This window comes from Eucalyptus grandis, chromosome 5, assembly GCF_016545825.1.
Source record: "Eucalyptus grandis isolate ANBG69807.140 chromosome 5, ASM1654582v1, whole genome shotgun sequence".
Classification (NCBI taxonomy): domain Eukaryota; kingdom Viridiplantae; phylum Streptophyta; class Magnoliopsida; order Myrtales; family Myrtaceae; genus Eucalyptus; species Eucalyptus grandis.
Genome location: NC_052616.1, coordinates 3,371,241 through 3,398,729, shown reverse-complemented (window position 1 = coordinate 3,398,729; position 27,489 = coordinate 3,371,241). Strand labels below are relative to the sequence as shown.

At 40.5% G+C, this 27,489-nt stretch overlaps 1 protein-coding gene across 1 annotated transcript; it reads left to right on the top strand.

Moving 5' to 3' along the window:
- The first annotated feature begins 397 nt into the window (after nucleotides 1-397).
- On the top strand, nucleotides 398-2,924 carry LOC120293469. The gene is made up of 4 exons (XM_039312821.1): nucleotides 398-940; nucleotides 1,130-1,471; nucleotides 1,622-2,726; nucleotides 2,785-2,924. Exons 1-4 carry the CDS (start codon nucleotides 398-400, stop codon nucleotides 2,922-2,924), a joined length of 2,130 nt encoding a protein of 709 aa, XP_039168755.1.
- The last annotated feature ends 24,565 nt before the right edge of the window (nucleotides 2,925-27,489 follow it).

The following is a 27,489-nucleotide window of genomic DNA, read 5'->3' as shown; positions in this document are numbered from 1 at the left end:
CTACTCAGTAAGCACGGATTGAGCATCTTAAACGGAAAGTGGAAATAGCTGAAGCTGAAAATAAAAAGCTTCGCAAGGCATTGGGCTTCCGAAAGCATATAAAATGAGATGTTCTCTTAGTTTCAATGTTTAGGAAGTTTGATTTCAATTTTTAGTTTAGGGGGTTTGCTTTCAATTCTTAGTCCAATGTTTAGGGAATGTTTATTTCAACCTTTTTTAATGGAATTTGGTTTCAGTTCTTAATTTCAAATGTTAACGAGTTTTGAATAAATGAGGCGAATAGATCATTGTCATGGACCATTTTCCTATCCTTGGTTCTTATATTACCTCTGTTATTCTTAATTAGGTGATAACGGACCCTCCACGTTCGCCCGTCATTACACGATCAAGAGCAAAAATGGCCGACCAAATCGAAATGCGTGATCGTATGACCGCTGTGGAAAATCAACTCCAGCAGTTGCTCACCTCTATGCAACTTATGACGGATCAAATGCAATCCCTCCAAGTGAATCAGACTCTTGCACCCGCTCTCCCCGAGATAGTAGTCCCAAAGCAGACGAACAAAGCCCAAATGGGTGATGATGACATGCCGGAACTAGAGGATGACCCACTGTTCGTCACAGCTGAAAAGGCTAAGCCTGACAATCTCCCTAAGGCGGAGCAAGATGAACGCTTCGCCAAACTTGAAAAGAAACTGAAACAATTGCAAGAGTCGCGGAATTCACTCCCGTTCGACTTGTCGGTTTATGAGAAAGTCAACATGCCAAAGAAGTTTAAGATGCCGGAGTTCGAGAAATACGACGGTACTTCTTGCCCAAAAGCTCATTTGCAGATGTACCATGTACGCATGGCCCAATACGTCAAGAATGAGCCTCTCATGATCCAATCGTTTCATGCAAGCTTGACTGGGCCCGCACTCAACTGGTACATAATGAAAAATGTAAACCTTCTCGACACCTGGAATGATGTGGCTGATGCTTTCCTAAAGCAGTATAAGTTCAACATGGACATTGCACCTTCCCGAGAGGATCTTGAGCGGATGGAGAAGAAGAAAAGTGAGTCATTTAAGGAGTATGCTGTAAGATGGCGAAACTTGGCAGCTCAAATCACTCCTGAGCCTACAAACAAGGAGTTGATGAAGTTGTTCGTCAAGACTCTCCCGTATGAGTTCCGTAACCGGATGGCTAGCACATACGTTGAGAACTTCAACCAACTTATCCCAGTGGGTGAACAGATCGAGATGGGGCTAAGGGATGGATGGTTCAATGAACCGACTCATCAAGGCAAAAGGTTCACCATGAAGAAAGATAAAGAACCAGCCACTGAAATCAATGTTGCATATGCACAACCGGCCCCAAGTAAGCCTCAGATGGTTCGTATCCCTGGAAATCAGCAAGATGGAGGCCAAGTGCCTGCACCGCGGCAATTCACCAAAAGGCAGTTCTCTCCTCTTCCTGGCCCTCTATCTCAGGTCTTGCCCATACTCTGAAAGAAGGGATTGATCTCCCATGAACCAAAGCGACCCAATGCTGAAAAATTCTCCAACTATGATCCCTCCAAAAAATGTGAGTATCATATGGGAGAGGTTGGCCATTCAACTGATGAATGTTTGACTTTGAAGCACAAGATCCAAAATTTGTTGGATACTAAGGCATTTTCTTTCCGTACCACCCAACTAAATGTCCAGAAGAATCCATTATCGGAACATCAGGGAAACGTGAATGCAATCTTTGAGTTCAATGCTGGCAAAAAGATGAACTTGAAGGTGTCTGTCAAAGATATCTATAGGGGATTAGTCAAAGTTGGTTACTATCCGACAGATGAGAATCCTCCTTTGCCTACCATGAAGGAAAGGGTTCAAGAAATGGTTAAGGCTGGCATGATCGTGTATGCTGACCAAGCTGGAATAGTGTCAACTATCTCCGAAGTCGTCATTGATTGGGAGAAGGAATTTGCTAAGCTAAGTGCCGAAAAGAGTGAACCAGATCCATTGATCGAGGACATGCCCCCACTTGAGGATGCCTCTGACCATGAAGGACTGATAGTGGAAGTGCCTTCAACTGATGAAGAAATAATTATTGAAATGCCCCAGCTGTATGAGTACAAGGATAATAAAGCAGTCCCATGGTCATACGAGCTAGATGTTGACCTGATTACCAGGTCTGGTCGGACCTATGCTCAAGCTAATGCCCAACCTGCAAAGCCAGTTACTGACGAAGAGGCCAAAGAATTTCTGGCTATAATCAAAGCAAGTGAGTATAACGTGGTCGACCAGTTGCGGAAATTGCCTGCTCAGATCTCTTTACTCGAACTTTTGCAAACATCTCCTACACATCAAAAGTCTCTAATGAAGGTTCTAAGCGAAGTTCATGTACTAGAGATGATCGACGTAAACAGGTTGGAGGAATTTGTAGGGTCAATTCTTCTTAAGGATTTAATAGCCTTTTCTGATGAAGAATTCCCTCTTGAGGGGAGGGGACATACTAAGGCGTTATATATATCCGTCAAGTGCAAGGCTTCCCATGTGGCTCGAGTACTCATTGATAATGGGTCTGCCTTGAATATTTGTCCATTGGCGACTCTTCACCGCCTTAAAATAGACCCTTCAAAAATAAATGCTGCAAAGACCTCCGTCCGAGCTTTTGATGGTACGAGAAAGGAGGTTATAGGGGAGACCCACCTTGAACTGCAAATAGGACCGGTGATGTTCAACGTCCTTTTCCGAGGTGATGGACATTCCTACATTCAATTTCCTATTAGGCAGTCCCTGGATTCATACTGCAGGAGCTGTGCCATCAAGTCTCCACCAAAGCGTGAAATTTGTTGTCGAAGGAAAGTTAGTCATTGTTCATGGCGAGGAGGATCATTGGATCTATCATGAGATGGCAATCCCCTATATTGAGCCGGAGCGTAGGGAGGAGTGAAGTTACCAATCGTTCGAACTTGTCTCCACTATTCATGCATCTCGAGGGTCGACAAAGCACCCACCCGATGTGTCAACTGCAGCGATTATGGTAGCAAGAGTGATGGTTGGAAATCGCTTTATTCCTGGCCGTGGACTTGGTAAAAGAGAGCAGGGTATCCGGAATCCTATTGAAGCCCCTCGAAGGTCTCGTTCAGCCGGATTAGGGTACCATGGAAAAGGTAGAGGACATGAACAAGAGAGGAAAAACTCATTACTCCTCGATATCCGCGAGACATTCCCCGGCCCTGCTAGAATGATGCATGATGAAGGAGGAATGACCCCCACCCGAGGTATCATGCCCGATGGATGGAGAAGCATGGATGACCCGACAACTTCAAAGACAGAGGATCCAGATAATGGGATGGAATGGATCACAACCCTATTCGATGATCTCCTTATAGGTGCCATTGACGAAGAAGCATCGGAGGAAACGGGTGCTAGCCCACAAGAGTAACACATTTACTTTTCTGCACTCCCCTGCGTGGGAATCTTATCGCTTTTAGGATTTGATGTTTTCTAGGGTTTGCTTATCGTATTCTGCATGTCGTTTGTCAGGAGTGAATGTTTGCTAGGGTTTGATTGTTAGGGTTTCATTTCACTTTGATTGCAATACTTTTCAATCCAATAAATGTAATTTGGTTGATGAATTTCAATTATAATTACAAGTTTTATTTTGAGGGCATGATGGGGTATACCAAACCAGCCCGTTGATGATATCCAACCGATGAAAGAAAAGAAAAATCCAAGGAGAATTCTGAGGCCCGCTTCATCATGCTTCCTCGTGACAAAAAGCTTTTCCAAAATGTTTTGCCAACTTTTAAAAAAAAATAATTTGAAAAAAAAAATCGAAAAAATTCGAAAAATAGATAAGAAATCCATGCTGTTTAGCCCTGTTTGTCTTTCTGAACTATCCACTTTATGTCTCAGGATCAGCCTTATGACAGGCAAGGAGGTGAAAATGGTCCAATCCAATGCCATGTGTGATGACGATGATGACCCTGATGATCCAAATGGTGACTCCATTGAAGTACAACAAAGTTGGGAGCACCATGAAAAACCCAAAGTTCTCACCTCAGAGCAAACCGTCACCATCAATTTGAGTGATGACGAGGATCCTAAAGAAATAAAGATTGGGGCAAATCTTCCCAAAGATGAGGCCGAGCACCTGACTCGGTTGTTGAAAGAATATCAAGATATCTTTGCACTGGACGTATGCTGATATGCCAGTTTAGATCCGTCAATTGTGGAACACTTTGTTTGCCCACCAATCCGGACATGCGCCCTAAGAAGCGAAGCTTCGGAGGACTAAACCAGCTCTCGAAGAAGATAGAAGAGGAAGTAATGAAACTCCTCAAAGTGGGATTCATCGAAGTCTCGCAATACCCTGAATGGGTAGCCAACATAGTACCGATCATGAAGAAAGACGGTCGAGTCCGAGTGTGTGTTGATTATCGGGATTTGAACAAGGCCAGCCCAAAGGATGACTTCCCATTGCCACATATCGATGTTCTCGTGGATAATACTGCCGGATTTGAATTATTCTCTTTCATGGATGGCTTTTTTGGCTACAACCAGATAAGAATGAAGGAGGAAGACAAAGAGAAGACAGCATTTATCACCCCGTGGGGAACCTTTCATTATAAGGTCATGCCCTTCGGACTCAAAAATGCAGGGGCAACTTACCAGCGAGCCATGGTTACTTTGTTCCATGACATGATGCATGAAGAAATCGAGGTATATGTCGACGATATGATTGCAAAAACCCGACCTGGGAAAAGTCATGTTGAAACCCTCAGGAAGTTATTCGACCGGCTCCGTGAATTCAAGCTCCGTTTAAACCCTGCCAAGTGCGTGTTCGGGGCAGCGTCGGGTAAATTACTTGGGTTCATTGTGAGTAGTAAAGGGATCGAAATTGATCCGTCTAAAGCCAAGGCAATATGTGAGTTGCAGCCTCCGTCAACAGTGAAGGAGGTCCGGAGTCTCCTAGGGAGACTGAATTACATTGCACGATTCATTTCCCAACTCTCTGAGACTGCTAAGCCATTCTTCAAACTCTTGAGGAAAAATATACAAGTTGAGTGGAATGATGAATGTCGAGAGGCGTTCGATAAGCTGAAGCAATATTTGATGAATCCGCCAGTTCTTGTCCCACCAATATCGGGGCATCCTTTGATTTTGTACCTCACAATCCATAGTGAGTCACTCGGTGCGATGTTAGCTCAGAAAAGCCCCGTGAATAAGAAGGAACGGGCCATCTATTACCTCAGTAAAAAGTTCACTGTCTCGGAGCTAAAATATTCTGATGCTGAAAAAACTTGTGCTGCGCTAGTATGGGTATTGCCTAGACTGCGACAGTACACCTTGCATTACCAAACGTTTCTCGTGGCGAGAACGATCCCATCAAGTATTTATTTAATCAACCAGCTTTGGTGGGTAAGCTAGCCAAATGGCGGGTCTTGATTTCGAATTCGACGTACAATTCATGCCACAAAAATCAGTTAAAGGCCGAGTAATTGCTGATATATTGGCTGAGAATCCTAGAAACTTGAATGATGATGATTGTCCTTTGGATGATCGTATTTTGGCCATAAGTGAAGATGCATGGTCTATGTTCTTTGATGGAGCCGTGAACTTGTCCGGTTACTGTATGCTGGGGCGATATTAATATCCCCAGACGGACAACACTTCCCAGTAGCCGCGAAATTAATATTCCCATGCACTAACAATATAGCTTAATACGAAGCTTGTATTCTCGGACTTCAGGCCGCAATTGAAGTGGGAGTGGCCAAATTGAAAGTATATGGAGATTCTGCACTGATCATACTCCAGATTGTAGGTGAATGGAAGACTAGGGATGCCAAATTACTGCCGTATCATAAGTATCTCGAAGAGTTGGTGAAGGAGTTCGATGAAATCTCATTTGACTACTTGGCTAGATCTCATAATCAGTTCGCCGATGCCTTGGCAACGTTGTCATCTATGTTGCAAGTTACTGATGGTTTGGAAGTTGAACCTTTGAAAATTGAGGTTCTAGCCAAACCTTCTTATTGCATGGCCGTGAATGAAGAGCCTGATAAGAAGCCATGGTATTGTGACATCATGAACTATATCCAAAAGCAGGAATTTCCTGAAGGGAGCACTACAGCCGATAGAAAGTACATAATGAAGATGGCCTCAAAGTTCTTCGTCAGTGGTAAGAACTTATACAAGAGATCTTATGATTCAGTTTTATTGAGATGCGTAGATGAAGCAGAAGCTACCCAAATCATGCAAGAAGTGCATGAAGGAGTTTGCGGCCCACACATGAATGGGCACATGTTAGCCAAGAAGATCATGAGACTAAGTTACTATTGGCTTGCATTGGAAAGTGACTGCATACAGCATGTCAGAAGTTGCCATCGTTGCCAAATTCATGGAGATAAAATAAATGTTCCTCCAACGGAGTTGCACCAGCTATCGAGCCATGGCCTTTCTCAATGTGGGGGATTGATGTAATTGGCCCAATAAATCCCAAAGCTTCAAATGGGCACCGATTCATATTGGTGGCAATAGATTATTTTTCAAAGTGGATTGAAGCCGCATCATATGTTAATGTCACAGCTCGAAACGTGGTGAAATTTATTAGGCGTGACATAATCACCCGTTATGGTGTCCCTGAAGCAATTGTCACTGACAATGGGACAAACCTGAATAACAAGTTCGTTGATGAGTTGTTCAGGTGAGTTCAAAATCAGGCATTTGAATTCATCCCCTTACCGCCCACAAATGAATGGAGCTGTTGAGGCAGCTAATAAGAACATCAAGAAGATCCTGGCTAAGACAGCCGAGAATTATCGAGATTGGCATGACAGGTTACCCTTTGCTCTAATGGCGTATCGGACATCGATCCGAACATCTACCGGGGCAACCCCTTTCTCCTTAGTTTATGGCATGGAGGCAGTCTTGCTTGTGGAAGTAGAAATCCCCTCTTTGAGAGTCTTATCCCAAGTGGAATTGTCCGAGGCAGAATGGACACAACAAAGGTTCGAGTAGTTGAACTTGATTGATGAGAAAAGGTTAAAAGCTCTTTGCCATGGTCAGGCGTATCAACAAAGAGTAGCCAAGTCTTTCAATCAGAAGGTACGGCCGAGACACTTCAAAGTGAATGATCTAGTTCTAAGAAAGGTGTTGCCGATTTTTCCTGATCCTGGAGGCAAATTTGCTCCAAATTATAACGGACCGTATATGGTGAAGAGGGTACTCCCTGGAGGTGCCTTAATCCTTACAGAAATGGATGGTCGTGAGTTTTCTAATCCTGTTAACTCGATCTTTGTGAAGAAGTATTACCCTTGAAAGAATTTGTTGTGAATTGAAGGTACTCATTTCTTCATTGAATTGTGTGGGAATGGATTGAATGAGATGAGAAGTAGGCCCTGTTCCATACACATATTGAATTCATTTGATTCGGTATATCAGACGTGTTGACCTAGTGTCGGTTCAATTAAATAAAAAGGAAATGCCTCGAGGACACCACCGCGCCTTGGCACAGTGGCACGAGAATGAAAAGGTCCGAGAGCGACCAGGGTTCGATCCCTGGAAATGGCAACAAGTTTGCCGCAAAAAAAAAAAAAAAAAAAAAAAAAAACAAAACAAAAAAACAAAAACAAAAACAAAACAATTTTTTTTTACCAATCCTTTTCTTTCTTTTTGAGCTGTAAACTCTTTGTGTTCAAAGCCGATGAGTTCATGAAGTACTTGTGACCTTTCAAAGGAGAATTTTGCATGATAGTTTTACCTGTTTAATTACCAATTCCATTGAGGATTGTCACCATCGATCAAGTTAATGAATGATGTGGAATGAATTGAACATGCTAAATGAGACATGTCAGGATGATGAAAGGCAGGCCTTATCCTATACACAGTCCCTTGTTCATGTACTGGTGAGATGAGTGTAGGAAATTCCATGTTTCTAAGGTAAAGAGTTATCTCGCGAAAGGTACGATGATCGAAATGATGAGAGGCGGTTCATTCTCTATCCCAAACACTACGTAATCATCCATTGTTTAAACCCTTTTGAGCCCACACACGTGAATAATTTTTAAATTACCCTTGTCAAGAACCACCCCACATTGGGGCAAGTCGGGGAGGTAAGACGACATCATGAGGTGAGGAATTTGATAGGAATATTTTGCTCTCACTTGCATCAATCTTCAGGTATTGCTATTACATTGAATTCATACGATAATTCAAGTGCCTTAGGATGATGAAGAGCAGTTCTTTCTCTATCCTACACACTTTATCCATTGCGTAGCCCCTTGAGCCTGTAAATTCATTTCATTTAAACCCAACTGGTGATCATCCCCCACACTGGAGCAAGGCAAAAGGCAAATGTTCAAGCAGCCGAGTGCCGACAAAAAATGAAAACTCCTCAAGAACCCAAATGTTAAAGCATTACGTGGTTATTAAAAAAAAAACAACAAAAGGAGCATGAAAAAAAAAAAAGAGCAGTGTACCTGGTAAAAGCAAGGCCAATGCCCATAGAAAATGAAAGGAAGAGTCAAGACAAATGATTATCAATTGTAAAAGGGTATATTCCCAATAGAGTGGTACTCAAAGAACTTAGATGCAAAATTTTTGTAGTACCTATGAGGAAAATCCCAATGGTGAAGAAGAAGACCAGTGACAATGCCAAGATGATCACCAATTCTCATCCCCCTATACACATGTTGAGCCTAATGATTCATTCACTTCTCAACCCATGAACTCAATCTACGTTATGTCCCTTACAAAGTCTCTTCAGATTAGGGCATCAAAATTAACGTGGGAATTCATATGCTTAAAAGCATTGCTCGAAGAAGTGCGAGCATGACCATTTCTATCTCATTCCGCGGGTTCCTTGACTTGTAAACCCGAAGGTGATTGCGAAGTATTGTTCTTTCATTAGCCTTGACTCGAAGAGTCCCTCTTTGTTGAGCCATTGACCGAGCCTCCATTACGGTCGATAAAGACCTCTCGATTGACAAGGTCGTACCGTTTGCGAGAATACTCGAACCCTTATTGACATGATGAAAGTAAGATTGAGTAATTCCTGTGATCCCACATTAATGGTCGGGACAAAATAGCCTTCTTAATGAGAGTGAGTGAAAGTCCTTTCTGACTGAAAGTCTCTCATTTGGTATTCTTGAAAATCCATGTCATGAGTGAAAATTGTCCTAAACGATGATTCTCCCCAGTGGAAATTTGGTGGTGCAAATATGGCAAGACCATCATGCATAAATCTTGATGGAATGGATAAAAGCTTCAGTGGATTTTGGAGTGTGCTGAATTGCTTACTACTTTGGCGAATGCATGTATTTTTGCTCTAATAATGTCTGAAGGGTAATGTTTCCTTGAAGACCCAAGAGCTCCTGACATTTATGTCGCCTTTCAGAAGCCTCGAGGTGAGAAACCTCCATGAATATTCGAAGTACATCCTCGATGTTCCAAAACTTCTTTCTACCAAAAGGTAGGTGACCTTCACGAATATCTCAGGTTTGTCCTAGGTATTCCCAAATTCTTGATAAATGTCTCAAAACTCTTCGTTAAACATTTCATTTTGGATGTGAATGTTTTTCGATCTTTTTCGTTATACCTTAGTTTGGATTTAGGTGTTTCGAATCCTCTTAATCCAATATTCATCTCACCTAACATTGAGTGTTTATTGGTTAAGTCCTAAATTTTTTGACATCTCAGTCTGGATCTGGATGTCTCGAAATTGTTCATTAAGCATTTCATTATGGATATGAATGCTTTCTGATCTTTCTCGTTATACCTTAGTCTGGATCTAGGTATTTCGAACCCTCTTAATCCAATATTCATCTCACCTAACATTGAATGTCTATTGGTTAAGTTCCCAAATTCTTGACATCTCAGATTGGATCTGGATGTCTCAAAATTTTTCCCCGTTTAGGCGACCGTAGAATGGTACGGGTCCTCGGAAAGCAGTCTCTTTGTAAAGTCATGTTACTATTCTAGGCGACCGTAGAATGGTACGGGTCCTGGACATGTAACACAAACTATCTCGAGCTACTCTACCCTCCCCGAAGGTAAGTTATTCCAGGTAAGTTCCTTTATCATTTGCATTAGCATTTTCATACATCATATAAATTGCATTTCAAAATGGAATACATTTTCAAAAAAAAAAAAAAAAAAAAAAGTCATTCAGTGCATGTTCATGGTCAAAATTTAGGTATCATATTGTCTTTGAATGCAACCTCTGCGAGCTCACCTTCAAAGAGGGGCAGCTGTTGACACCTAAATTTTTGCCTAATCATTTAGTAATTAGTTGCATATAAAAAAAAAGAAAAAAAAAGTAAGTAAAATTACATTTCATGTAGTTGCATTTGCATCGGTACCAAAACACAACCAAACGTAGCGGCTCGCGGTCGATTACATGCACAAAAGGTGGTCTCTCTCTTGCTGATTTGAAAATACACAATGAAAGAAAGAAGAAAGAAGAGTTCTTCACGTCCATTGTCTCTTCCTCATTAATGCATGCACATGCGTGGATAAAATTCGGCGGACGTGCGGACTCTAGAGGAACCCTTAGATAAGCAAAATGAGCCCATGAAATAATATTAAATAATATGCTCTCTCTCTCAAGTGTGGGTTGTCAGGAGAAGCAACGAGAAATTTGCTGAAGGAGGAAGCAAATAACAAGCAAGAAAAGTCAAAAATTGTGGCTATCCTATAGAAGAGAGGGACAAGTAGCCGTATAAGAAGCCCCAAGCATGCAGAAGAAAGAAGAATCCATGAACGTGCATTTTCTCCCCACTCATTAATGCATTCGCATGCACGCATGGAATGGGGACGTGAAAATTCTACAAAGTCTGCAAGGAGATGGGCTCACAATTTTATAATATTTTAAAGTGAGTTGTTGCAGGTCTCTTCCCTGGAGAGCGAATCGGCTGAAGAAGAAAGAAGCTCCTGCACGTCCATTGTCTCTTGCTCATTAATGCATGCACATGCAGGCACACAATTCGGCAGACGTAAGGAGCCTCAACGAAGCAAGATGAACTCATAAAATATTATAAAATATGTGGATTGTCAGGCGGTGGCCACCATATTTGAAAAAGAAGAACCACACTTGAACAAGCAAGGCAAAGTTGCGGCTACCTCCTGTTCACCTGTTCACACTTAAGTCAGATGTTGCCTATAAATAAGCAAGGATCCTCGAGAGAGAAGGGAGGAGGAAAAATTCATTCGAGAGGTCTGTGAGAGGGGAAATTCACTAAAGAGGTTGTGTGAGAGCTTTTAAAAAAGAGAGAGCCTGTAGAGAGAGAGAGACCGAGGGGAGAGAAAGGAAAAGATTAAAAAAAAAGAAGAGATGCTCGTCGAGAGAACCAAAGAAAAATGAAGTGAGGGGGAGAGGAAAAATTCATTCGAGAGGTTTGTGAGGGAAGCGAAAAAGAAAAATTTTCATTGTGAGAGGCTTCTCTTTCGTTAAAACGAGTGAAGGGAAGGGAGTGTGTCAGAGAAAAACCAAAAAATAAAATATGAAGTCAGGGGGAGGAGATTAAAAAAAGAAAAAGAGAGAGAGAGAGACGGTAGAGACTGAAGACAGGAAAGAGAGAGGGGGAAAAAGAAAAAAAAGAGAAAAGCAAAAAGCAAAGACAAGACCCCTACTGTTCATCTTCTCCAGGGGTTCTTCGCGGCTGGATTTCCACCGGTTTCTGCTACTCCGCCTGCGTCCGTGCCGTGCGCTCGCCGGTGCACCAGCAGCCGAGCCACCGGCAACGCCTCTGCCCCGTCTGAAAAGAAGCCGCGAGCCTCCTCGCCGCGCCACCGCGCCGGTCCAAGACGAGCAGCACCTCCGCAGCGGCCCGTCACCACACCGCAGCACCTCCACCCGCGACCCAGCGTTCGGAGTCCACGCCGACGTTGCCCGGAGCTGAAGACCAGACCACCTCTGCTGGTCCCCCCGCCTCTGCACCACGCAATCACTGCTGTTGCGCCTGGTGCCCGACGCCCACAGCCAGCCTCCGCCTCTGCCCTCGACGACCAGCCGACGCCGCACCTCCGTTCTGCCGCAGCCCGCGCCATCACCATCGCCGCCTGAGCGTCCTCCTCGTCGCGCCTCCGCCAGCTGCCCTTCGTGCTAACCGTCGCTGCTCCCGCTCCGCTACGCAGCAGCAGCGTCGGACGCCACACCTCCGCCAGTCCGCCCTCACCGGAGCTCTGCCACCGCGTTTGTCCCCGACAACCCAGCAGCCAGCAACGCTGTGCCCCCTCCTGCGACCTGTTCACCCATTGCCACGCCTTCTCCCGTCGTGCTGCAAATCCTCGTGGAGTCCCCCTTTAGGTAGTTTTTATTTATTTTATTTTATCAAGTTTTTGTTGTTACTGTGTAGATTAGAGCATGTGGTGTTAATGTTCAATTTTTAATATTTTAGGCATTACCTAATAGGATATTATTGGTAAAAATCACTATAATTACTAATTTGGTCCGTAAGATTTCGGACCATATTTTTAATTATGTTGATTTTGAAGATATTTTTTCTTTGAAATCATTATAATTATTAAGTTAATCCGAGAGACTTCGGATCAATTTTCTAATTATTTTGATTTTTCTTGACTGTTATGATATTAAGGGTTAACATAATCGTTAATTTAATCCGTGAGACGACGGATCATTTTTCCGATTAGTTTAACCCTTCATTTGATGAATATCCTGAGTGAGTTGGGTACAACTTTTATTTGGTAATTGTTTGTTTTGGAAAACACTAAAAAAAAAAAAATCAATCAAATCTTGCATCGGAATATGATAGCTTCATAAATTAGGATTGCATTTTGCACGTCATGATATATATAAGGCTTCATGATAGTATTATTTTGTTTGAATATGATTGCATGTTTAGATAATTTTGGAATAGATTAGGAGAGGATCTAAATAGTTTTTTTTAAATAGGGTTTTACATTATGTTTGCATATTTTAATAATCTCATTTAAAAAAATTCTTAAATAGGATAGGTCACATGTTTAGAATTTATCTAGTTAGATTTTTTAATAGATTGCATATTACGGCTACTTAATTAAGATGAGTTTCCGAATTAAAATGGGATTTAATCTAAATTATTTCCTAACTTGAGTAGGATAACTTGTCAAGTTTGGTAGTCAATTTTCAGTAATTATTTTGAATTTCAAAAAAAAAAAAACATCATGTACATATTATATAAGTAAGTTTTCATTTTAAAACAAAAAAGAAAAAACCCAATATATATAGTTGCTTGCCTTATTGTGTTTAATTCCTCAATTTTTTTTTTCTCTTTTTTTGAATGTTATCTTTAATGTTTGTGCACCCGTATGATCACTTTAGTGTTTTAGGTAAAATCAACTCAAGCTGCCTGCAAAACATATTTCTGAAATAAAAGAGAAAAAGTACCGAAAGGGCATTAGAGAAATTTAGCGTAATCAAGTCCCCGAACTCATTTGATCTCTGGTTCGTAGGAGTAAAGTAATTCTCCCATTACTTTACTTGGGTTTCTAATCGACCTACTAAAAATAGATTAGTAGCGACTCCATGATAAAAATCATTTGCATATTAAGAACTTGAACCTAAGTCGCGAATTGGTAAGGGCTTTGGAGAGCTCGAGCTAAGTCTAGGCTTAGCAATCCATTAGCCGAACCCTTAGGTGGCCGGACCCGCTTCGGGGAGGTCGCGACATACTTCAAGGCATTGATATTAAACCTGAGAGAGTCCCGTTCGGGGGGAGTCCATTGGTTCACTCGCTTTCTCCCTGGACTAACAACTCCCGGGTTCTGTCTCATGAAGTTCTTGTTCATGGAAGGCGGCATTGAGAATTAAGCTCGGATCTGGTACCTGGAGGTGGAAGATGAATGAATTTCTCACTTTGCGTAGACCTGTCAAATGAGTGAGTTAGATTCAGGTTAGACCAAATCAACTCATTATCCAGTGTGTGATCTATTTATTTGTAACACAAAAATGATTGACCCAAATCCGACCCAACCCATATTTAACTCGACATATATTGTTAAAATACTTCCATATTTACTCAATGTAGAAGCTTATACCTAAACTGAAGTGAGAATGTGGAGTGAGTAAGCACAAAATTGAGTGATAGTAAGAGAGAATGAAAAGAGAGTCAGAATATGAGTTGGGTTCAAGTAAGTTGTAAATCTATTTATAATCCATTGACCCACTTAACACTCATATTATGCTTAAACCCATTAGTAACCCATTTACTCAACATAATTGATTCATATAATAACTCAGCTCATCATATATAGGTTAATAAATGAGCTTATAACCTATTTTGACAGCCTACCTTTGCATCAACTAATTGCGACGACCACTTGTCCATTCTCGTGATTTCTTGGTGCAAGATGTTTACATTTAGTCTTGCGTGTGGCCCTACTCCTTTGTCCAGCGGCATAGGAGGAAGAGATGCCACGTGGTTTCAGGATATTGTTGACAGGTAGAACATAATGGTTCAGGTAAGACATTTCTCTTAAACAAAGTATCTCATGTGGGCAGTGCAAATTTATCGACACACGCTCTGCATAAAGTGGCGTATTTTCGGAGAGCGGTTCACTTTCCAAATCTTCAGCCATAGAGTCCTCGGAGTCTAATCGGAGGAGGATGCTTGATTTACGTTCTATCGGTTGTTTGTGGGTCACATTTCGTTATACAAGCCTCACACAGAGTATGTTCTTGATTCATTCCCAATTGTTTTTTATTAATTTCCGGTCCATATTAAGGGTGCAATTGATAACACTCCTGAGAACATATATTTCTATTTTTTTTCCTTGATATAGAAATATAACAGAAACACATTTAATAATTTTATTGTTCTTGAGAACAGAAATAAGAAACAGAAAAAAAATTGCTTCTTGTTCTCAGGAATAACTCAAGAAATAAGCTTTCTCTTTTCTTTTTCTTTTTCCTTTTCTCCTTTTTCTCTTTCTCTCTTCTTCCCCTTAGCTGGTCATTGGCCTCGACGTTGGTTGGCAATTGGCCAAACGAGGCCCGACAACCTCACTAGAGCCTCTTCGGCCACCGATGAGGCCCCCTTGAGCCTTGCAGTGGCTCAACCTCACCCAACCACTATGAGGGTGGTGTCACTTGGGTGGGTGAGGCCAAGCTTACCAATGGCTAGTGAGGCTCCCCCAATGCTGACGATCTTGTCGGCCCTTGTCTGGCTGGTCATCGGCCGACCATGGCAAAGGCCAACAATTGACTAGAGAAAGAAGAAGAAAAGAAAAAATATTAATAAATTAAAAGAAATTTTAAGTTACAAAAATATTTGGGGTCGTATTAAATGCATTTCTGTTCTTGGGAAGAGAAATGAAAAAAATTATTTCTGAACAAAAGTTATTTCCATGAGCAAAAATGTTACCAAACGTACTCTAACTGTCCCCGCCATTATCTTGTACTAAATGGGATAAATGATATTTCATCCACAATATGCTCTTCGAATAAGCAATTTACTTGTGTTCGATTCATCCTCCCAATTGATTAACTCTGCTACTCTCTAGGGATCTCCATAGTTCACTAGTCCTCCATTATCTTTCAATTACTTAGGCCGCATATGATAACCATTTTATTTCTAGCCGGATCTATTTTTCTATTTGCAGGAACAACTTTGAAACAAAAATTCATTTGGTGATGCAATTTCCTTTTTCTATTTTTGGAATAAAGTTTTAGTTTAGAAATAAATTTGGAACAAAATGAGAAGTAAAATTTATTTTTTTAATTTTTTATTTCTTAAACAAAAATGATAAATAAAAACTTTTATTATCATTCATCCTTGCTACTACTAGCTACTTACTAGCTGCTGGCCATCATCCTCCCTATTGCTCGCCGCCTCCCATCACCGCCCACCTAAAAGGAAGAAATTTTGTGTCGTTATCAAATAAATCTTTTGTTCCAGGAATAGAAATTGTGTATCATTATCAAACACCTATTTTTGCTTAAAAACTTGTCTAGGGAATAGAAATTGAAAAATCTATTTCTAGTAAAAAATTGTGTATAGAAATAGAATTGTTATCATTTGTATCTTTATTTACATAGATATTAATGGTATTTTCACTGCCCACAGGCCATCTAACTTCTTGGGAGATAGCATTTTTTGCTCAGAATCATAATTTGCGGAAGTCACTTGAAGGAAAATGAATTCCTTATTAAAATTCATTCCACAAAGTTGAGGGGAACTTGGATAGTTTTAATGCTTGTTCGCCTGACATAGTCTTGTTAAAAGAGATGAGGTCACTAAAGGTGAGTCCACCATTATCTTTTCTAGGCTTTAGTACCCTATTTCTTCTAGTGCATAACTTATGTAGATTCACTTTGTTTCCACCAAAAGGAGAAGATTATTCGCTCAATATCTTTACAAATCAAGACTGAGATTTTGAATATGGACACTGCATATTGAGGCAAAACCTACACGGTTGTTTTAATCAAAAGCTCCTCACTAGCTTTAGACTTTAGTTTCTCTTTCCATCCTTCCAATTTCATATTCACCCATGCTATGATCTAGGCAAACATTTACTTCCTTGATTGCTTCAATTGAAGGTATACTTAGATTTTTCCCATCTTCTCAATTTTTTGGTACTCTCAACTTATGAGCCATACCCATACTTGTTTAAATTAATTGCTTGACCAGTAGGAAGGCAATATGGATTTAGGATAGGTGTCAAATTCCGACATCATCCTCATTCAATTGCTAGTGGTGTTTGCTTACACACACACAAAAAAAAACAAAAAACAAAAAACAAAAGCCGAGTCTTTATTATGAATATGACGCGGATTCAAGTAAGCCAATAACTCGAGATCAAGTATGATATAATTAACAATGAGCTACTGACTATGCAATTTTTTTGCAAATAGCCATACTTATCAATGACCATGACTATAGCTGTTAACAATTGGTCGACGATAATCACAACAAGTTTTACAAAGTATTGGAAGAAGTGGAGACATCGATTGGAATATATCGATTAAGCAAGATGATGTTCAAGGAATGTAACCATTTTGATGGGCATGAAGTTTGAGTGCAGTGGCAGTCGAGCTTTTAACTGCTTGCGGATAAGGTAGACAAGAAGACAAAGCATGATGGTCGTGATTGTTTGCAGGCGCGATCGAGGTGCGATGTTGGAGGAGTAACCACCTGCCCGTAGATAAGATGGCGTGGCAACATGAAGATGTGGAGCTGGATAGTTATGTTGTAAATGCCACAAATACTAGTGTTTATAAACTGGAGACCTCTAGATATTTCTGCATGTACCTCAGTCATAGCTTATAAATATTCGTCTTCGATCAAATTTCGGAGTGGTTTTCAGCAATTAAATTTCGACAAAGCTTTTTATGTCATCACACTTCATCGTTGATTAAATTCTATTAAAGCATATCTGTTCATTGTGCTCCATTAATAAGATTTGCGAATTTCGGTGAAATTATTTTGTTAGTTGGTCAAATTCCGGCAAAAACAAGTGTGTCTTTGAAGTGGATAAACTCATAATTTTCCATACTGCCCCGAAATGTCTAGGAAGGAGCCAAATCATCTGTCCGAAGCTGGGAGTCCCTTTGGCCCTTGGTTGACAAAGGTAAAACTTCACTGGGAAAGAAGAAATATGACGAGAATTTACTTGGTCCACCGTCGACTAGACATTGTATTTTCTGACATGGGTCGGGAAAACATTATCGGGGATGCATCTACACTTGGTAAACTTATGTCTATCTTGTGAATTAGTTTTAGATTCATGCACGTGAGATTCGATTAGAGATGCTTGTGCAAAAAACAATATTTCCTTTTCTTTTTAGCTTTGATGAACGATCGACGAGACTTGAGTCATCATATTCATTGATAAGTGTTGAAGATATTAGCCAGATTGTGAGTTATACATAAATATATGTACTGCAATCGTAGTGTATTATAGATGCTACATGACCATGGATAATGGAAGCACCAACGCTTTGCACGGAGCATCCTAGAGGATAACTTTTTGTCCATTTAGCGAATGAACTTCTATAGTATAACCCCATGAACTCTGTTTGTATTTATAATCTCACACACACACACACACACACACACACACACACACACACACACACACACACACACACAGAGTTCTTTGTTGCACTAGCTATATTTTAAAGATATTGCGATTAATTTGAGTTAATGGACCATGTACAATGAAAAGAAAAAGAAAAAAGAATGAGAATATTTAGGGGTGGGAAAGGAACACCTCATGGGATTTAAATGATTTTAAGCTCATTTAACTAATTATGAAAGAGAGATTAATAAATTACATTATAGTACTTAAATATGAAGTATTCATAGCATCATCAGAAACTAGTCATTCACTGGGCGAACCCTACATAAATTAGAACACCATAAAGCTGTTTTTGCATCTCATCTTATCAATGACTAATTACTTCAAAATCAATAGGGACTAATTCTAGTGTTTTGGTATCTACAGCATGGTCTTTCTTTGGCTGCGAGAGAATCTACCGACATTCCAATAAATAGTTATCAGCCTTTTGTCAAATTTTAAAAACGTGGTCTGTAAACAATGGACACTATAAGAAATTTTCTTACATCCTAATAATTTAGAAAATTAGAAGCTGCTTCGAAATTTTACAACTGGATAAAACATTAAAATATTGTAGAAACAAACCCTAAGAGAGAGAAAATGAAAAAAAAAAAAAAAAAGAAGAAAAAGGAATGGTCATGGCAATGGCGGCACTGTCCACACTCTTGCAAGGGCTGCCAAGCCCTTAACGGACATTGTAGGAGTCGATCTCAAGCAATGCCTGGCCGAGGTTTTGCAATCGCAAGTGATGTGTGGTCAAGATTGCGCTACACTAACTTAGACCAAATCTAGCTTGGGGTTGGGCGACCCCATGTGACTCATGGTCATATTAGCGCCCTTCTGGCTAGGGCCAAATCTAGTCCAAATAGCTTAAGTAGGGCAGATATAACCTAGGCTAGCATGATCCCTATGAGGTGATGTCAAAGCTCTCATGACCCCAACGATCCACACTTAGCAGTCGCTTGGCCCAAGTCGTCTAATCATATTCAGTCTTCTAACATGGTTAACAAAAATATAGAGTCTTTTAACAGCATGATTTGACACAACTGTAAAATCTAATGATCAAATGGGGACAAGAATTACCTAACCTAATTGTTCCAAAAGCAATTCCAATGGCCACTTGATGTTTCTTTATGTTGTGGCATAAGGCAGATCTAGGATAATGTTGACTCACTAGGGAGGGGGTGGCATGATTGGCAGATTCAGGATAGTTTTGACTCACTAGGAAGGGGGAACCATGATCATCCCACCACCGTTTGATCCCTTCAAAAATCAAATCATGAAAAGTCAAGAATAGGCCCGGACAAATTGTTGTGTGCAAAGCTGAACTTGGAAAGAAAGGTGAGACACTCTAGCAAAGAAGGTATTCTTCCAGACAAATTGTTATAAGACAAATTGACAGCCCCTAAGCTAGTCATTCCGGATAAGTTGTCCGGAATTGAACTAGATGAGAAGGGACCATCGAGGGGTGCTAATTGACGAGTTTGTGGTGAAGATCAATGCTTCTCCTGCTCTAAGCCGTGAAACCATGGCACATAGAGAACTGATGTTTCGACCGGAAGTCTTCAATTGATCAGACCGTAGAAGTCTTCATTGATAGCGTTATCACTCTTCTCATGGGTATATTATACCCTTCTCGCGGCCCATGGGCTCTCCGGAGTTTATTTGAGGACGGCAAATGTTTGCTGGACCTTTGAAGAGGAGTTTCTTTAGCCCACTACGCCCTTCGAAGCTAATCAAGTTACAACTTGAATTGCAAAAGCCTATGGAAATGAGACTTTCCCTCATGATTGGCTTTCTAATCCTTCCTAGTCACTTTGAGACCTTCTTTGTCTTAAATCTTGTTATCCTTGTTCTTTGGAACCGACTACTTGAATGAATGAAATTTTCAGTTTTCCTCCAAACAAAAACAAAAAAGAAGTAGGGGTAAGGCCTCTAGGCCGGATGGCTTTACGGTCAAATTCTATAAGGAAAATTGGGAGACGGTTAGACATTTGGTCACAACAGCAGTGATGGACTTCTTCACCACGGGGAAGCTCTTAAAGGAGATAAATAACACCATTCTGATGCTGATGCCAAAAGTGCCGCTACTTCTATTGATGATTACAAACCCATCGCCTATTGCAATACTATCTATAAGTGTATTACAAAGGTGATGGCTAATCGGGTTGCAGCAGTTCTAAAAAGTGTCGTAAGCGCGTTTCAAAGCGCTTTGTGAAGGGCAGGCGGATTAGGGACAATATCTTGTTAGCCTAGGAACTCTTCTCCAATTTCCACCTTGAGCCCTACTTACCTAAGTGTGCGGTTAAGGTGGACTTTCAAAAAGCCTACAACACAGTTGATTGGGTTTTTCTTGAGAGAGTTCTCTTTGCTTTTGGCTTTGAGTTTGTGACTCGACTTATCATGACTTGTGTGCGCACTCCCAAGTTTTCCATTGCCTTGAATGGGGAGCTTCATGGGTTCTTTGCGAGTGGGCGTGGCCTATGTCAAGGTGATCCCATTTCTCAATACTTATTTACTTTGGTTATGGAGGTGCTGTCCGGGATCCTAATTAGGTGCTCTTCGAAGTCGAAGTTTAAATTCTTCTGGAGATGCAAGGCAATGAATCTTTAGCATCTTTTCTTTCCGAATCAAGTCTTCCTGTTTTGTGAGGTTGATTTGCCTACTATGACTCTCCTCAAAGAAGGCCTCCAAACCTTCTCGGCTTGAAGTGGTTTGCTTCTAAATCCTAGCAAGAGCGAGATCTTCCTGGCTAGAGGTTCGTCTTCTTTAAAGAATTAGATTCTCCTCTATCTCGATTTCTAGGAAGGCAACTTACCGGTGCACTCTCTGGGGGTTCCTATTATTACTTCGAGGCTCAGCAAAGTGGATTGTTGCGTTCTCGTCAACCGCATTATAGCAAGGGTTCAAGCTTGGACACATCGCTTTCTCTCTTTTGCTGACCGACTTCAGCTTATTAGGTCAGTCATTCATGCTATCCAAGCTTACTGGGTGAGTGTATTTATTTTACCTTTAGCTATGTTGGACTAGATTGAGAAAATCCTCATACAATACCTGTGGAAAGGCCCGCAATTGGGTAGAGGGGGTACTAAGGTAGCCTGGGATGATGTGTGCCTTCCAAAAGAGGAGGGAGGGCTTGGTATCTGGAGGCTTTGAGATTGCAACAAGGTCGTCATGCTGAAACATATTTGGCTCCTATTTTCAGACAATGAAGCGTTGTGGTGCAAGTGGATTCATTCCACCTTTTTAAAGACAATGAATTTTTGGGTTGCTAAAAAATCAACTTATTGTTCTTGGGCTTGGAAGAAAATCTTATCTCTTAGGAAGGAGTTTCGGAATGCCTTCTATTGGAGAATTGGGGATGGCCTCTCAATCTCACTTTGGTTTGATAATTGGCACCCTAGGAGTCTTTTGAACTTAATCTTTTCGGACTCGATCATCTATAGTTCCAGGCTTTCTAGGCAGGCAACAGTGGCATATTTTTTCTTTAATGCTGGGCAACCTCTCAAGATGGTGCTTGAGTCATGGGAGCACCCCCTCTCGAGCTTTTCTCAAATCTCAAACTGCTTTTACTAGAGGGAGAATTCATCAAGCCGGTTCACTGTTGCTACGACTTGGGAGACCATCAGGCGGAAGACGACTCGGGTCCATTGGCATGTGTTCGTATGGAACAATGCAATCACGACACAATATCAAGTAAACCTTTGGCTTATAGCCAAGCGCAGGCTTCCCACCCAAGCTCTTTTATTGTCTTATGGTAGAATAGAAAGTGGATCCTGTGCTTTTTGCAATGATATGCCTGATTATATTGACCATCTATTTTTTTGTTGTCGTGTCACGGCCAGTGTTGCTTTCTTTTGGGCGACCAGATGCAATTTGCCTTGGCATAATAGGTCTTGGGGGGAGAATCTCCGTTGGGCCACCACCTTGCTGTTGGGCAAGGATTTCTATAAGTTCATTGCCCACTTTTCCTTTAGTGCGTTATGTTATATTATTTGGAAAAATAGGATCAATATTATATTTAGAGCACAGCCACTTGCCATCCTAGCTATGAAGAACCATCTTTTTAAAGTGGTTAGAGATAACTTCAGGATTAGAAGACTGCAGTGGAGCTGGGCATTGACTCGATTATCTTCTCTAGGGACCCTTAATCGCCTCCTTAATTTCAGCTGATGCGTGTATGTTGCTCAATCCAAGGTTGTTGCTGCTTGCTATGGTAGCTCTGGATCTTTTCTCCTCCTTAGCCGAGGGTGTTTTTGTATCTGGGTGCCGGTTGTCCATGCTGTGCTAGTCTCTTGTTCTTTTTGCTTCTATTGTAGTTTGGTTACCGCATTTGGTGGCTTTTACATTTCAGCATCCTTCCACTCATAATGATCTTTTCATCTTAAGTGTAAGTTTTGGTGTCATAATCTTTTGTGTAGTTGGTCATTGCTCAATATAATTATTACCTTTTACCAAAAAAAAAAAAAAAAAAACAAAAGAAGTTAGTCCTAAGATCTATGATGTGAACGTTTTTCAAATTCCCGATCTCGGGCCAAATTGATGCGAGGTGAGAATTGCATCCATGTTCCAAAGTGTGTGGAAAGCTTGTGCCTTCAATGTACCTCAGCCCCCTCATGCTGCCATTCCTCTTGATGAAAAGCTGAAAAACAGAAAAAAGGTTCCACTATGGCAAGTGTCTGTCAATGAGGCCAGACAATCTGGTAAACGGCAGGCTTAAGGAGTTAGGACTACTGTTTCTAGTTCGGACCATAGCCAAGCTGGTCCCAAACCATTAATAACGATATTTAGTTTTTGCTTTAACCAAATCTCGTGGTTCATGTATTTTTGCCTTCTTTTGAAACTCTAAATTTTTGAAATTTCCATAACACCCATGCGTTAACATGTAAATTCATATATATATATATATATATATATATATATATATATATATATATATATATATTTTTTTCATAATTTTTAGAAAATCAAAGAATATTTTAAATTTGGTCAGGAAAGTAAAATTGTACGTTTTGATTTTGTAATCCACCCAATGGGTCAACAGTCCTCTTAAAAAAATTGTAATGTCTCTAGGGTGGTTGATGATCACTTTAAAAAATCCACTTGCTAGTAGCATGTCATCTTATACAACTATTTCTTATACTGTTGTTGAATTTATGATATGCACATCAACTTTTTATGTTATGAAATGACCAACTTTACAGACCGTGGGATAGATTAAGAATTTCTTTGTGTTGTACAATTTTTGAAGGCTTATTCATCATGCAAGGATCTAGTTTGAGAATATTCTTTATTCAGTAAAAAAAAAAAAACATGCATATTTGATTTTTTCTCACTGTCATTGAGTCAATTATATGATTTGTTAAATTAAGTTTCGAGTTTGAGCGTTTGCAAAACATGATTCGTTTAGATAAGGAAGTTTGTGGGACTCCATGAAAGTTTTTTTTTTTTTTTTTTTAAAAAAAGACCAAAGTTTCTTCAAGGAGACGAATTAGGTCATATACATAGGGGCCCAAAGTCAAAGTTTTGACTTTAGGCACACTTTATATATATAATATAAAAGGAAAAGAAGGGTTCTGCAGGAGGAAACCCAATCCACGTTGAAATTAAAGGGTGGAGTCTCTGCACGGGGAGCAGAAAAGCCGGTGGGCTCAAGTCAAATATTTGACCTTTGGGCACATGTATAGTAATAGAAACGAATTCCCTCTTTGGGCATGCGCGGAGCGGCTAAAAGCCCTACGAGAGTTAAAGAAAAAGGAGCCGCACGTAAGTGTACGCAAAGCCGCTTGAAACCTTGATTGAGAACGAGAAGACCAAAGACGAACATTGGAGTTCTTGATTTTAGCGTACATAGAGCATTTTTTTTTTTTGAGCTTGAACAAGCGGTGATTTTGTGCCGTGATTTTGTGTCCAAGTGAGTTGTTTATTTATAAATACTTTGGGTTTGGGATTAAATTTAGGTGTGGGAAATACTTGAGCATATGAGTGATTATAAACTCCGATTCTCCGATTATAGTGGATTATTTGCTACTGGCTTTATTCGTGGATATAGGTGTCGATATTCGGACCAATCACGTAAATTTATGGTATCCTTATTATTTTTCGTTTATTTCTCTAGCGATTTCGTGTTAACATAAATTATAAGATTCTGCAATTTCCGTGTATTATATTCCAACATGATTTATGTCATGTTTTGCTTGATTCGTGAGATTAACGAGGAGATGTGTGACTAAGATGCGGATTTACGACTCTTCTTGTAGAGAAAAGTCAGAGAGGATAAAGTATGATTATGAAAAAAGCGTGATGAACTAATGAGAGCGACTGCTTGAAAGGACATGAGCTTTGCCGTGAATTATCATGCACGCATTAGGACTTTCAATCTATCAAAGAAATATGTCATATTTCCCAAGTACCACAGTATATCATCTTAGTAAGCTTTGTTTTTCTTTTAGGATGTATTACTTTTGGTTACAAAAAAAGATAGTACGAGAAAGTGAAATTACAATCTATGACGCATAATATTCAATTACAATGAAATATTATAAAATAAGAGAAAAATTCACATATACGTTATTTCCCATTTTGTTACCACAAATCTCTTCGACATCATAAATAAAACAAAATCTTAACATCTTTAACTTTGCTTACAACATTACGACATGACTGGATGCAAGACTGAAAAACACAACTTTTTTTTTTCCCGATCATTGCGAAATGCGATAAAATACTGATTAGTGGTTCTACGCATTAGTTGGTTCTTTGTCTATACAATAATTCAGAAAAACAAAGCTGCGTGACCATATGATGTGCGGTTAGCAGTCAACGAGGTATTTTCCTTGTTATTTCCTCTCGGGCTGAAGAGTCAACGAAGTCCTTGCATTCACAGCAAGTCTTGGCCATCGTCCTTCCTAAGAATATTCGGTAGGTGGCTGGGATGATTTGGCGTGTTCAATCAATTGATTGGTTTTCTTTATCACAAAAAATTCAAAATAGTTGTCGTTCAATGATGTCAAAGAATTATAGTTATGGATGGGAACATTGACTAGCAATGCTGTTCACATTGGAGTTTTTTTTTTTTTTGGTAAAAAACATTGGAGTTTTGTTTGTTCTAATTGCTTGCAATACACACTTTCAATTTTAACCACCCCGAGTGATTGTTAACCTTTACAGCTCATTCATCTTTATCGTCCAAATCTGAATAAAATAAAAGACTCAGTTCACAATTCAACACTAATTCACTTAAAATTTCGGCTACGCTTGGTTCTTGCTATAATTCCTCTGTGGACGTAAGTAATGAAAAAGGTAGAATGTAAGAGGAAAAAAATATATGACGAAATTAATAAATTATCCATATCACAAGAATTTAAAATAGTTGTAGTTCAATAACATTTATGGACGTGAACATTAACTTGCAATGCTGTTCACATTGGAGTTTTGTTCGCTCTAATTGCTTGCAATACACACTTTCAATTCTAACCACCCTCGGAGTGAGTGCTAACCTTTATCTCAATCATCTTTATTGCCTATATTTGACGAAAATAAAAAACGTGAGTTCAAAGTTCAACACTAATTCGTATAACATTTGGGTTATGCAACAGGAAAAAAAATATTTGACGGAATTAATTAATTATTTGTATTGCAAAAAATAGGAATAGTTACTTCTTTAATTATATTTATGGATGTGAACATTGACTTGCAATTTTGTTAACATTGGAGTTTTGTTTGTTCTAATTGTCTACAATACCTACTGTCAATTCTAACCACCCCCGAGCAATTGCTATCCCTTACCTCGTTCATCTTAATCATCTAAATCTAACGAAAATAAAATATGTGAGTTCAAGGTTCAACACTAAGGGCATGTTTGGTAACTAGGGGCGCGTTTGATTGTGTTTCTGTTTAAAAATTGTTCCAGGGAACAGAAATAGAAAAAAGTGTTTCTGTTCCGGGGAACAATTTTTGAACAAAAATACGTGTTTGGTAAACTTGTTCCGGGAATAAAAAATAAACAGAAACATGTTTGGTAAATTTGGATAATTTTTTTATTTCTTTTATTTTTCTATTTTTTTTTATTTTTCCTTTTTTTTTTTTTTTCTTTTTCATTTTTTTTTCTTCTTTTGGCCGGTCGCCGGCCAAGGCCTTGGCCGGCGACCGGCCGGCGAGGGCCGAGCTCGCCCGGCGGGGGCGGGCGCGGCGCCTCGCCGGGCCACCGCCGAGGCGAGGTCGAGGCTCGCCGGCCGTTGGGCGAGCTCGGCCTCGCCGGGGCGAGCTCGAGGCCGGATCCGGGCGAGATCGAGCTCACCCGAGCCGGCGCGAGGTCGGCCTCGCCTTGATCCGGCGAGGCCGAGCTCGCCAGCCGCGGCGGGCGGCGCGGCCTCTCCGGATCTGGGCGAGATCAAGCTCACCCGGAGCCAGCGCGAGGTCGGCCTCGCCATGATCTGGGCGAGCTCGAGCTCGCCCAGATCGGCGAGCCGACGTCGCCCGGCGGCCGGCGAGCCTCGGCCTCGCCGAGCCACCGCCAGGTCGGCGTCGCCGGCGGTGGCTCGGCGAGGCCAAGGCTCGCCGGCCGCCGGGCGACGGCCGGGCTCGCCGGGACGGCGAGCCGACCCTCGCCCGTCGGCCCAACCGTCGGCCTCGCCGGGGCCGCGAGCCTCGCCGTGGCCGGGCGAGGCCGCCGGCCCTCGTCGGCCGGTCGCCGGCCATGGCCGAGGCCGGCGACCGGCCAAAAGAAAGAAGAACAAGAAAATAAGAGAAAAAAGAAAAAGAAAAAAAAAAAGTGTTTCTCATTTGTGTTCCAAAACAAGAAACACAAAATTTGTGTTTCTTGTTTTTTTTTTTTGTTCCTGGGAACAAAAGAACAAAAGGAACAAAACGCGTCCAAACGCGTTTCTGTTCCTTTTTTCTTCCCAGGAACAAAAAAACAGAAAAAGTGTTTAAAAACAAAAAAAATAAACACAACCAAACGCAGCCTAGGTAACTCTTGTCTATTTCTATTTTTTTTTATTCCTTGGACAAAAAAAAAAAAAAAAAAAAAGCAACAAAACCCTTTTCGTAACATTAACTAATTTGTTTATGAGAATAGATTTGGAACATAATAAAAATTAGAAAAAAATTATTTCTTTATTTCCGAGAATAATTCTAAAATCAAGTCAATTTTTTTTCTCTTTTCTTTTCTTTTCTTTTGCTTCCTCACCTAGCTGGTCACCCAATGAGTTTGGCAAGGTCGCGGAATCTTGTTTGGCTAGTCACCGACCATCGCTGAGGTCAGCAACCGGCTGAATGAGGAAGAAGAAGAAAAGAAAAAGAAAAATATCATAAAATTATAAAAAAAAATTAAAAGTAATTTTGCGTTACAAAAAAAACTTAAGGGTTATACCAAACACATTTATGCTCTTATTATTATTATTATTAGAATATAATTTTTGTACAATCACCAAACATATTAAAATGCGCAAAAG

Coding starts and splice junctions, on each gene's coding strand:
- LOC120293469 (XM_039312821.1), top strand. CDS start 398: ATGGCCGACCAAATCGAAATGCGTGATCGTATGACCGCTGTGGAAAAT. Junction 941..1,129: donor ACTGGTACATAATGAAAAAT/GTAAACCTTCTC, acceptor CCTACAAACAAG/GAGTTGATGAAGTTGTTCGT. Junction 2,727..2,784: donor GTTCAACGTCCTTTTCCGAG/GTGATGGACATT, acceptor TTCATACTGCAG/GAGCTGTGCCATCAAGTCTC.